Raw genomic sequence first — 13,109 nt, 5'->3', positions numbered from 1 at the left:
TCTCTAATTTTACTCGGTGGGTTGTGGGTTAACATTCCTCCATTCATTTCTCCAGGTTCCTGTACTGACTGTGTATGTACACTAACAACTACTACTATTGTTGATGTGTGCGTGTGTGTGTGTGTGTGCTTTCCTTTCACCTTTGCTTGCACTCTGTTGCTAAGGCTTCAATAGTTGCCCTTTACTGTCAGTACTGGTGTGCCTGCTAGGTGTCTTGACTGTAGTGTGCTGCTGTAGCTTTCCTATTTCCCATGTACATTCACACCCTGGAATGCTTGCTATATCTGCTAGGGTGTTACAGCATGCAGTGTGGTCTGGCCATGGTGTGGGCCTTGACATCTATTAGCATATGTGGGTATGCTGCTGAGCAGGCCCCAGAGGCTTTCAGGTTCACCAGTTATGTGCCTCATGGAATGGTACATATCAGTGGGGTGCACCCATTAATATGTCTGGTATGCTGCAGTTGTGACTGTGGGTTAGCATGAGCATAGGTATTACTACACTTTTTCTGCCATGCAAGAGGTGAATACTTTCCGGACTCCATAGTTACCATTGCATGTGTTACACCTTTCTGCCTACTGTTTGTACATTTCACATGGGGTCTGTGGGGCATCCCTGTAAGACATTCACTGTTGCTATGTCTAGGTTCTTAACTATTCAAATATGGTGGTGTTGGACCCGTCATGTGTACAGATATTTGCAGGCTGTCCACATTTCTGCCTCATAATTTAGTCATTATCTCATGCACACCTTTATCTGGCAAGTCAGTCTGGGCTCAAGTCAGAATATGGTGACAAACATTCAAGTTCCAGACTGCATACCCTTCCAAACATCCCACAAGGTGTAGACCCTGTTACTTTCTGAACTGTCTGCATTTGTTGTAACTTTATTTGTAATGTGTCCCTGGTTTTGGGCCTTTGCTCCACATATTTTATTACTTGGTCCGGATGTGTTCCTGTAAGAGGTTGTGGGGTATGGGCAGTGCTTATCCTGCTGTGAGTGTGTGTGTCTTGCAAGGTGCTATGGTGACATTATTACCTACTAGCTTCCAACTAGCATGGCTGTTTCTGTTCACACACTACTATTATGGAAATCCACCAGTTTTGTTTGTGATTCTAAATGTCATGCTTTGTGTACTACACATCAATATTCCCTTTACATTCATTCCTACTGTTAAATGATATATTTACTTTAGCACAGTGTTTCTATATAAGAGTCATGGCTTAGTGGTAAGTCATGCAGACTATAGTTGCCAAGGTTCTGGGTTCGGGACTCACAGTGGGATTTTATTTTTCTTTTGAACTGAGTACAGGACCTGTCAATCAAAGTGCCTAAGGCACTTTTAAGCAGTTGTAACCGGGTTAGCTCTGGTTTGCGCGGAGCTCACGCATGCGCACTGGCGGTTAGCTCCGCGCACACAAGCGCACACCCGCTTACAACCGCTTAAACGTGCTTACTCTTGCGCACACCCGCGCTATTTTCTTTGAAAGAAAAGAAAACGGGGAGACAGGAAAGTGGTGAAAAAGGGGTCAGAAAGAGGGTAAGACAGTAGGGAAACAAGCTTGGGATGTGCAGGAGGGATGTAGGTAAGGACCATAGCTGCCCATTTCTTCATCAGCAACAGCTGTGCATATGTATGTAATTTGGTGTGACATTTGAAACCTTCCACCCCTGAGAGAGGTGTCAGGACAACAATAATACCTGTTGTACAGCCAATTGGAATTGATGGGTTCCATGTCCAGTAGACATGTGTGCGGAATGGGCAGCTATGTATGGGGCGTAATTTTTTTGTGGGTACAGAGTGCCCTTTTTTTTTTTTCAGGTGAGAGTGGTATGTTAGGTGAAGGTAGTCGGTACAGCTGGGGAGGTAGGTTGGGTAGGTTAACAGACAAGACAAACAAGACGCATACAGGGGCGGTGTATGACACATGTGGGGGGGTTACACAATTGACGGGGACGAAGGTTGGGATGTCCAGAGCCCATGAGCCCACAGATGGCAACAGTGGAACTGATATCCCCACCCATAGGCAGTTGCCACTGTTCCTTCACTGCCCAGGACGGGGCTGTGCTGGGGGCTGTGTAGGCGGGCAACGGCAAGCCCGTTAGTTGCGCCACCCGTGCCTCGAGCTGGCGTAGGGGCTCAAGGACAGAGTCCCGAATCTCCCTACGCACCACAGTCCGGACGCTACGGAGGGTGAGTGGTGGATCTCCTCCGGCCACACTTGCAGAGGGGGCGAGCCCGTCCCTGCAGCGCTTCCACCCGCAGGTGGCACAGGGCCACCGGAGGAGGGTCCGGACTGGGCACTAGTGCCAGGTGCACTCGCCAGCTGAGGTGGGAGAGGTGGGTCCGCCGGAACCCACCTTTCCTGTCGTTCTATGTTTTGCATTATGTCATGACAGTTTGGGTTAGTGACATATAAATACCATTCACAGTTAGTTGTAACAGCATGCATTAGTATTCCCATTAACCACACACCCAGTTATTCACACCATTGAACAGCGTGCATAGCACATGCATAATTTTAACAGTAATACACAGTCCAACAACATGCAGGGTTGATTGATGGCAACAGGCCATCAGGTGTGGATGTATGAACGGGGCGGATGCATCAACAGACATGCAAATATATATGACCCAACAGGACAGATGTCCAGGGGTGGTATTTGTGATTCCACCGACCATTTTCCCGTGGAATGGATTATAGATGGTTAGAGGGTGGGGTAAATCAGACATATTATTAACACCTTCAATACAACCACATATGCTGTACATTTCTAATAGCTACAGTTATATACACACTACTGTTCTGACTACAGTGTCCTATATGTTAACTACTTAACCTTGTAGATGGGACTGTTACTGCAACATAACTCTACATTTTATTGCTGTTCATACACGATTCATATCGAAGTTTGTGCAGATACATCTCCTGTTAACTGTTCTTTCTATAACTGTAGACAGGTGTGGATGTTTGGTATATCAGACAGTCATACTATCTGCATATTTCAGACTGGGAGCAGCATATCCAGATTTTGGTGTACACATTCCACATGCAGCAACACTTTGAACAGATGTTTCTGTTTGGTTCTGGGTCTCACATGCATTTAATTATGTCCTGACTGCAGTATAGTTTATTCAGGGGTTATTACTACTGTAGTGCTGTATTCGTGACACTTTCTCACACTCTCTCACTTGCTTTCATGTTACTATTCAGACTGGTACTTCTAGGCTTTATTGACATGTTTTAACAGAAATTATTACAGTTCTTTCCAGCACTCTCACTTCTGTCATGTTTCAGTATTTCCACAGGAATATATCTCACACATGTGAATTCATCCTCTTCTGCTGTTATACTTTACCTGCTGCTGCAGGTTGTGTACTATTTTCTTACAGGCAGGGCAGTTTTATTTAAAATATGTGTTGGACAGTCTCATGATTAGTTTCAACTTACAGGCTGGGAACTGTTGTAATCAGGCAATACTTGCATACACTTTCACACTCTGTGAGTTGCAGATTTAATTCCTTCCTGGCTACACTGCACTCTTATGCTAACTGTCATACATTTATATATCTTTACAGTTACTAGTAGTGGATTACTGACCTGCCTGGTGGCGCAACCGCACCAGCCTATCAGCATAGGCTCTGCGGTTCGCAGAACGGACACCTGCAGCTGTAATATAAATGAAGTAATATTGGAATACACATCTCCATGATTTCAGGTAGTTTAACTTTCTACAAACATAATTGATTTATACTTACTCAGTGGTGGGGCGTTGGGTGATTGCCGGGCCTCCTGGATCCAACGGTTCAGTTGGTCCTGCTTACGTCTCTTCAGGTCCGCATGGTGGTGACGGACCTGCTCACCTGTCCTAGGAATTCCTGTGGCACTGGTGAGTTCATGAGCCAACTGGTCCCACGCCTCAGCCTTGTACGCTCCCCAAAGGACCTGGCCCTGCATGAGTTGGGCCTCATGGTTGTGGACTAGGAGCCAGGCCATGTACCTGGACTCCTCAACACCCCACCTCTGCGCCGGAAGGCGACTACCCTCACCTACACCTGACATTCTAACTGCAGGTCTGTTCTACAATCGTTTATGCTGTGTATTCCGCCTATGGGGCTTATATAGTCCATTTTTCCCGCACATATCTGTGATTGGCCAGTTTGGAATTGTATCAACTTCAGTAAACCTGCATTGTCATGCTGTAGTTTGTATTCATTCCTATATATGAGCTAATATTGCATTTCTAGGAACTGCTGTCATGGCTTAGTGGTTCTGTACCTTGACTATGGTGTATAGTATCCTGGGTTCGAACCTGGCCACTGCTTTTTATTTTTCATGACTGTCTAGACATGTTGAGGGGTGTGTCTGTGTAAAGGCATTTTGGATACGGCTTGCTCACCGTTGCCCGTCGGTTAGCTCGTTTGCGCGATGCGCAGCTCCGCGCAAACGGGGTACGCCGGTTTAACACTCATTTGGCTATTGACACGCATATGCCACTTAGCTCAATTAGGGGCACATATATTTAGCGTGGTAAACCACTGCTCGGCTACAGGCACTCATTTTGCACCAGTTAAACCTATGCTTATCTACGGGCACATAACCTCACTCTGTTGAACTGTAGCTCAGCTATGGGCATATCTGGCAGTTTATATTCATTTCTTAGCTCACATTTATTCAATATAAATAGGCTATTAAATTGCATTTTACATATATTCTGGTTTTATGTGTACATATATGTGTCAGGGACTTGTTTCCTGCTTATTTTGAGAAAAAAAAAATTTGTGTTGTGGGGGCTCGAACCATGCCTGCTCTGCAGCCAGCATCTCTACCGCTTCGCTATTGCTTCCTGGCTTATTTTGCATATGTAGTTCTTATATGCTTTCCCACTGACTGCTAACTGTAGCTGCGCTACGGGCACGCCCGCGCAAATGAGCGCACTCACGGTTAAACATCTTTACAATTTAAAAAAAATATGACATGTTCATTTATATTTCTTTTATATGTTTATGGTCTGTAGGGGCATGTGTTGTGTTGTGTTTATTCACATTTCCGTGGACTCTGTTGTGGGTGTGTACTTTGGGCACTTTTACACTTCTGGGGGCGTGTCCGCTTGCAGGGCTCAGCCTACGGACACGCCCCCTACTGTCTTACACGGCCGTGTTCGACTTAGGTGTGATTCAGCATGCTCTCATGAATATGCAGAGCATGCTGACATCACTCAGTTTAACTGCAGCCTCCGTGTAAGAGTTATAACTCTTACACGGAGGCTTCGTGAATCCTGGGGATAATGTTTACAAGATACTCTTTCCCTCAGAAAATCCTTACACCCATAGCTCTCTCTATTTTTAAAACCTGGACTAGTTTAATTTGCGTTGTTGACTAGATGTGCCATCTTAAAATTACATTCAAGCAAAAACAGTGTTGACATTAAAAATAATTTGTTATTTATTTTCCCCCTCCCTATTCAGCTAGGAAAAGTTTTAATTTAAATGACATTTTTAATAAGCAACCTTTGTGTTTTACATGAATATTCTGGTAGATATGCTAATATACATGGGGTCCCTTAAAACACTTCACAGAAAACCCACTGATAGTACAATGGAAGTTAAAATTGCTGAATAACACACTCATAAATCCTGCAGGTGACATCATGAATTTTTTTTCACAGGGAACCCCCTTAAAATACCCTTCCCCCTTCATTAGGGGAGATCTGACCACAGCCCTATAATTATATTCACCATCTCCGTGTTTGCACAATAGTTGGGAAAACCAAAGCATTATGCAACAGTGACAAAAATATACTTATGTTACTGTACTCTCATAGTGCAGCAGAGACTTTCAAAGCTTTTTAGGGTTTGCTCATTTCTGGAAGTTGGAATCTGGGAAAATGCATTCCAGGATAAACAGTTTACTAAATGATAGATCTCTCATGGGCTTTAACCATGTACCGAGGCAGCCTACCACTAAAATAGTGATATATGGCTCAGCAACTGTGCCAACAAAAATTATCTCAGATAAGTGCATTGCTAGTAGCTAATGAGACTAACGCATCACATAATGGGTTTCATTAATGTTATCAAAACTGACATTACAGAAAGTTATTTGGCAGAAGCAAAAATGGAAATGATTAAAAGATTGTAAGGTACAACTCTAAAGAAGCTCAGCTGTACGTTATACCAGAAAGTAAAGACTACCTAAAAGATCAGATAAAAGAAGAATTAATAATGCTGAGGAATGCAGGCCTCTTGTGCCCCATAGCCTTCAGAATTTTGCACTCTAACTGTGAGGGTATGATACAATAGGTGAAAGGAAGTAATCTTTATTCCCACAATACAGAAGCCTTCTCAGTTTTCAAGGCTGGGCATCCTCGTTAATAGAATGTAAATACAGTCAGGATTTGGGGGCATGGCCTCTGCACAGTCTATACAGGAATGTTTCCTTCCTCTGCAAATGCATTGTCATGATAAATTAAGAACATTCATTGCTATACTATAGTTGGCCATCTATCTGAAAGGAATATGTGCAGCACACCGCATTATGCTTCATGCACTTTTAATAACTGGCACATTTATTACATAATTTCAGTCTTTTATTTATAAACCATGGGCTTCAGTATTCAGTATTACAGAATCAAATTCAGAAACTAGAAAGACCTTCAAAGAGCTTGCTGCCAGCATACCCAGCATTAAACGCTCTTTCTCCTATCGAAGCATCAAATCCCATTTTGAAAAGAACAGCAGAGTCAAGCTTTCTAATTTTAAGAGGAATATTACTCACCATCTACCAGCTCTAGAAAGTGGAAGAATATTGTAATACCAAGGCTGTTATTGTTCCTTGTAGCTACCTAATTACATCTTTTATTTATCCTCACACTAACACCATAACTTTCCTTGTGAAAACATTTGTATAAAACAATGAAAAAAACACCAGTAGCACCAGAAAAAAACAAGGTCTTTTAGCGTAAAACACTTTTATTCGCTATTCGTCAGAATGACTTCATCAGAAAAATGATAAATAACCATTTAACCACACTTTAAATACAATAATCAATTAAAAAGGGACCAATCAAGCCTTTTTAACAATTTACCCTTAAAGTGAACATCCCACAGATCAGATTAAAATAAACTTGTTAAATTCATGAATGAACAAGTATACAAATAAAAATAAAAATAAAACACTCATTACCTAATATTTATTTTTCTATTAAAAATAAAAAAACACTTTATGTTGACAGTATCATTCAACCCAGGATATATATAAGAGACAAGCCTAAGTTGCCATTCTGCCTCCTTTTGGACATTGGCAGTGTTGGTATGTTCAAATGCATGGGCTGTAAGGCATGCAGTCACATTCAAGTAAGACCCCACATTTTTTTGCAGCATCATGACTACAATATCACTGTTCTGGCCAGGATAGACTGTAGTACAGAAGGCATTATTTATGTGGCCATGTGTGGTGGATGCCAACATTTTATGTGGGCATGTCCACTAGATGTTTGAGAAAGTGGATTTTGAAGCATCTATACGCTTTTAGGACAAAACATTCTAATAATAGATTATACAAGCATTCTGCAGTGTGTGTAAATTGGAAGATATTCACATTCTCAGTTCTTGAATTAGTTAATAAAGACATTGGGGGTGGAGACTTTAAGAGTACAGTGGAGCAAAAGGAGGCAGAATGGCAACTTAGACTTGCCTCATATATATCCTGGGTTGAATGATACTGTCAACATAAAGTGTTTTTTAAAAAATAGAAAAATAAATATTAAGTAATGAGTGTTTTATTTTTATTTTTATTTGTATACTTGTTCATTCATGACTTTAACAAGTTTATTTTAATCTGATCTGTGGGATGTTTACTTTAAGGGTAAATTGTTAGAAAGGCTTGATTGATCCCTTTTTAATTGATTATTGTATTTAAAGTGTGGTTAAATGGTTATTTATCATTTTTCTGATGAAGTCATTCTGACGAATAGCGAATAAGTGTTTTACGCTAAAAGACCTTTTTTTTCTGGTGCTACTGGTGTTTTTTCTTTGTCAGTTTGTTTTGTGTATACCCTTGCCGTTTTTGCCACTGCTTGTTTTTTCTTTATTTGTGTAAAACAATTACGTCACCCCACATCAGTCTATATTTAATAGAAAAAAGAGTCAATATCTTCAACATACTGTTATATTTCATACTCCTAAGACCTCTAATTTGGTGAAATATTTCTGAACCCTTTCTAATCTATCCAGCTGTATACGATTCTACATACAAATGGAAGTGCCAAATTCCATAACAAGTTTTTTACTGCTTTATAAATAGGTATTGATATAAATAGGTATTGATATATCAATGTGGATCTTTTCTCCCCAGGCGTCCACTGAAAAAGGACATGTGTCTAGTCGGACTTTCCCGGTAAACAAATGTAAAGCAAAATAAATAAAATAAATATCCTTACCCCTACTAACAACAAATTTAAATAGGCTTTGTGTTCATAATAGCACCTTTAAAAAAATCTTCATTAGATGTAAATCAAAGTGTAATTTATTATCAACTTTTATTCCCAAGTCCTGGATAACATCCAGCTCCCTATGTAGAAAGCATAATGCATTCCTCCTTAACATTAAACTTCATACTATTAGAAACAGCCCACAGATATAAGTCATTATAAGTCATTCAAATATCCATGTAATACATAGTGTTCATTACAGGATGTTGCAAATGAATACATTTTAGAGTCATTGGCATATTTACACAACCATAACTTATTAGGCTTAGAAAACATGCCATAAACATACTAAAAAGAACAGGTCTCTAGACAAGGTTTCATCAAGCCTAACTCTGCATGAACTATGACATAACCAGTTCTTTGTACTCATCTTGCAACTTAGTGATTCATACCATTTTCTGTCATCATTGAGATAACTCTATGTTGGGGGGATGGTGTCAAAAGCCCTGACCATATCCAAATATATAACCTTAAATAATTTCAGTGAAGTTGACTTAGTGATTCTGAAAAGGATCATAGGAAGTTAACTAGGCTAATGGTGTAAAGGCCCTTACAAGCCTAGCCATGTTCTACCTTTATCAGCACCTATTGCCCCTGTCCAAGAGGGACACAGGTGGATCCCCTGGGGTGAACTAATGGTTGCCCATCCAATCATCCAGATTGCATTTGAAGAGGGCCAATGAGGTTCTCTGTTTGACATGAAGTGGGACTCTGTTCCAAAGGTATGGTACTAACCTCTGGGAGACACTGTCCCTCCAGCAGGTTCTATTAATGTCATATACCAGGTTAAGGTCTTTAGAGCGAGTAACCCCATATACCATTTGACTTGTGTATATGCAACATTTCCAATAAAGCAGGGTCAGAGATTGCGTTATATGCAAGGCAGTGATTGTCTCTGAGTAGTCTGTATGAAACAGAATAAAGTGACTGTGATTTCAGACATTCCACATAGGACAGATGCTGAAGACCTTGAATTTTCCTTGTGAGGAACCTTTGTGGTCTCTCCATTTCCTGCAGGTGCTTGGAAAGGTGCATAGCAAATGTCTGCCCACAACTGGTCAGTTAGTCAACTCTCAACAGAAAATATGATCCCGTTGTTCTCCCATGTCAATCATGAACTTCACCAACACCCCTCCTTATTCATATGTATATGACCTCCACAGTCTCATAATTGTGGGGTAAGAAGAAACACTCAGAAATAATAAGAGCATTTTGTCAGCCATTGGTACTCTCAGTGTGCAATTAAAACAATAGGAAGTGATAGTCAGCTTCACTGGCATAACAAATCAATGTCAGACTCCATCAGCAGCCTGGAAACCTGTAGGAGTTGTCACGTGGGAGGAAATGAATCACAACGTGAAATGAATCACAACCCTTAAACCTGCTCACAACTCTTCAGTAGGAAGGTCTTGGAGTATGTGATTACATGGAGATTTTATCTATAAGGGACAGGACCACAGGATTACATGAAGATTGTATTGATAAAGGACAGGACCATGGCTGCTTTGCACATTGTAGCATGAATGTCACGTACAAGGCCTAACGTATGACACTGGTTGGATCCTATGAATAGCAATTCATATGATCAGCTCTGACATAAGGTTTAGTAGAATAACTGATGGAGGGAATATGATGGTTAGTAGCCACTGGGTGGAAACCAACAGGAAATATTATGAGGGATTTATAAAATCTATGAGTTTTAACCCAAAGCTGTGTGTTTGTCACATTACATTTGTCTTCACAAAAACATATAAATATTCAATACTTTAAGATCCAAGGCTTGTTAGTTTTGGAGTTTTGATGCATCTTTTAACTTTATTTACATTTTTGTTTTCAGGTTAAATCTATTATTGCATGTTGGACATTCATGTAACTTTGATGCTGCCCTTTATTGTCTTCCCTGGGTGACACAACTGTACAATCACATATTTATACATTTTTATGTGAATACCTCTTGTCACTTCACAGTTGTAATACATAGTAGCTGACTGTAATGCAAAACTGAAGGCACATGGGAGGAAACACAGTACAGATAAGGCAGTCGCCATGACAACAAATGAGTAAAAATAGACGAAGCTGAACACTGAGGTAGAAGAGAAATAGTGACACATATTAACAGCTTCAAGAATCTGGCAGGCATGGATGAGGAGAAGGGAAGTGTGAATGAGAAAGTTAAAGCCAGAATCAGAGGTTCAGCAGCCAGAAAAAAATGTCAAAGATGCAGAAGAGAGAGGTGTACAAACAGTGGTGTGACCAGTGCTTCTGTATGGCACAGATACATGGACATTGATGTCCGAGTGCCTGAAGTTCCTTGAGGTAATGGAGATAAAGTGCCAAGATAAGTAGTAAGATATTCATTATGGTGACAAAGATTCATTTTAAAATATACATTGTGGAACAAATGCAGAAATGAGGCCACCAGAGCAGAATCCAAAATAGGCTCAAAGTAGACCCAGTTGCAGAAAATGTGAAAGAGAACAGATTACAGTGGTTTGGCCACATGTGGAGGAAAGAAAAAGATGATTTGCTAAAGATTTGGGAGAAAAAGGAAAACGGTACGCGGACATGATGGTATCCAGCCAAGAACTGGATGGATGATATGAGAGAAGACCTGCAATAGTCAGGTCTGACTGCTGAAGAAGGTAGGAGAGTGGCTCTGAATCAAGAGATGTGGTGATTGTTGACATAACACCAAACCCCATGTAGAAATGAAAGAAGGGTGGGCTGCTGCTGCTGATATAATGACGATATAGTAATAGGAACCATGATAGTATTCCTTCATCATATTATACAGTGAAGTATCCTGGGGATGATACAGTTCACCTCACTGAATTCTTAGCCTATGAGCAATATATGAGGCCCATCATAACTGTGTATTTGTTTCAAACTCAGTTATGTTTTTCCCTCAGCAAAATACAAGAAGTAGCAGTGTATTTTTGTTGTTTTCTATCTTGTTTTGTGCCAATTTGCTGAAATGGAGTAACTGTTTTCTCCATTTTAAGAGGACTAGAACTCACCATCTACCAGTTCTAGACACTGGTTTTCTTGATGTGAATAATGGTGACTGCAGGAGCTGTATAATTCCAGTCCTAGTTTGTCCCAAAATATGTCTGTCTTGTTATATAAATAATAGCACTAATATTTACAATGAAAAAAAACAGAAAGTGATGGAACAAGAAATGAAAGGTAATACAGATTTATTGCATCCATAAACTTACAGGAGGACCAGGTGGACCATGTTCTCCAATAAGACCATCATCTCCAATTGGACCCCTTTCTCCAATTGGTCCTCGGGCTCCAGCATCCCCAGGTTGACCTCTGTTACCCACAATTCCAAGTGGGCCAGGTGGTCCTCTATCACCAACCTGCGTAAGAAGGATGAAACTGTGAATTTACTTAATACTCTGAAATTTTAGAAATCAGTAGTGCTCAAGAAGAAAGAAATACCATATACCTGCCCTTTTGGTCCTTTTAATCCTTTTTCACCCTTTTAAATAAAAATGAAAGTTAATAAAGATATTGAATATGTATAGCAGATTACCACTGCTGAGGATAATATAGCAGAGAAAGTCTTGAGTAAACAGAAGAATGGCAGCAATATTTATAACTATTAACAAAATATTTTTATATTACTTAAAAAATAACTATTACTATCGAAACAAGTGCATCATCTCCATTTTTAAACAGCAAACAGCAAAATGGTGTTAAATGTCTCATATCATTAAAATAAATGATAGTAATCTGTAAATCAATATAACAGTACAATGTTATAGATAAGTAAACACTGTTTTTATCATTGAGTATGTTGTTAATGTGCATTTTGAAAAACTACATATTCTACTATGTCTTGAAATAGCCTGAAATAATTTCAGTACAATGCTGTCAGAGATCTTTATTTCCAGTCCAAAATTTACCTGGTCACCTTCTTTTCCTAGAATTCCAGCTTCTCCTAACTCTCCCTGTTGAAAGGAAATTGCCATATATAATTAGAGACATGATAATCCAACAACAAAATTATTTGTACTAGTGTCAGCAGAATGAATGATACCAAAGCAAGAAGTAATGCAAATCATTTTTGTGTAACCTTAGGTACTTTGTGAAATAAAACTGCTTTAAAAAAGTTTTTTACCACTTACAATGTCAAATATTCCAAAAACGTTTCCTTTTACTTACAATTGTTGATTTAAAAGAAACACAAGAGACTGAAAATTAGCTTTTTCTTAATTTTGTCTGTACATGCTGTGATGCCCCTGCATGTGGCCCAGTAATCAAGGAGCCTCAATCCTCACTACTAGCACCAGTGAGGGATGTTCACATTGGGAGGATGACAAGTACACACACAGTAAAGTAAAATTTCCCTTAAGAGCAAGCAGAGATCACAGTCAGTCTGGGGCTGGTTTCTCCCCCTCTCTCCAGATCCCAAATAAGACTCCCTACTGGCACAGTTATAGGGTTAAGTTCTCAGCCGAGTCTTAAAGCAAAAACCTCCAGCACCCTCTCTGTCCAACCAGTGCTTCATGTCCCTGCCTAAGTAGCTGACACACACACATGCACACACACACACACACACACACACACACACACACACACACACACACACACACACACACACACAC

The 13,109-nt window shown here is 40.2% G+C and overlaps 1 protein-coding gene across 1 annotated transcript in view; it reads right to left on the bottom strand.

The window, feature by feature from the left end:
- Positions 1-12,473, bottom strand: part of LOC122795078 (collagen alpha-3(IX) chain-like) — a 167,433-nt gene extending 154,960 nt beyond the window's left edge. The window contains exons 1-3 of the mRNA XM_044063653.1: positions 12,408-12,473; positions 11,948-11,980; positions 11,712-11,858 (exon numbers count right to left, since the gene is read on the bottom strand). Coding sequence (XP_043919588.1) covers positions 11,712-11,858; positions 11,948-11,980; positions 12,408-12,473 — 246 coding nt within the window. The remainder of the gene's footprint in view (positions 1-11,711; positions 11,859-11,947; positions 11,981-12,407) is intronic.
- Between the last annotated feature and the right edge of the window lie 636 nt (positions 12,474-13,109).

Source organism: Protopterus annectens, chromosome 2.part1 (assembly GCF_019279795.1).
Source record: "Protopterus annectens isolate FY-2018-M chromosome 2.part1, PAN1.0, whole genome shotgun sequence".
Lineage (NCBI taxonomy): Eukaryota > Metazoa > Chordata > Ceratodontiformes > Protopteridae > Protopterus > Protopterus annectens.
This window is presented reverse-complemented; position numbering and strand designations above follow the sequence as displayed.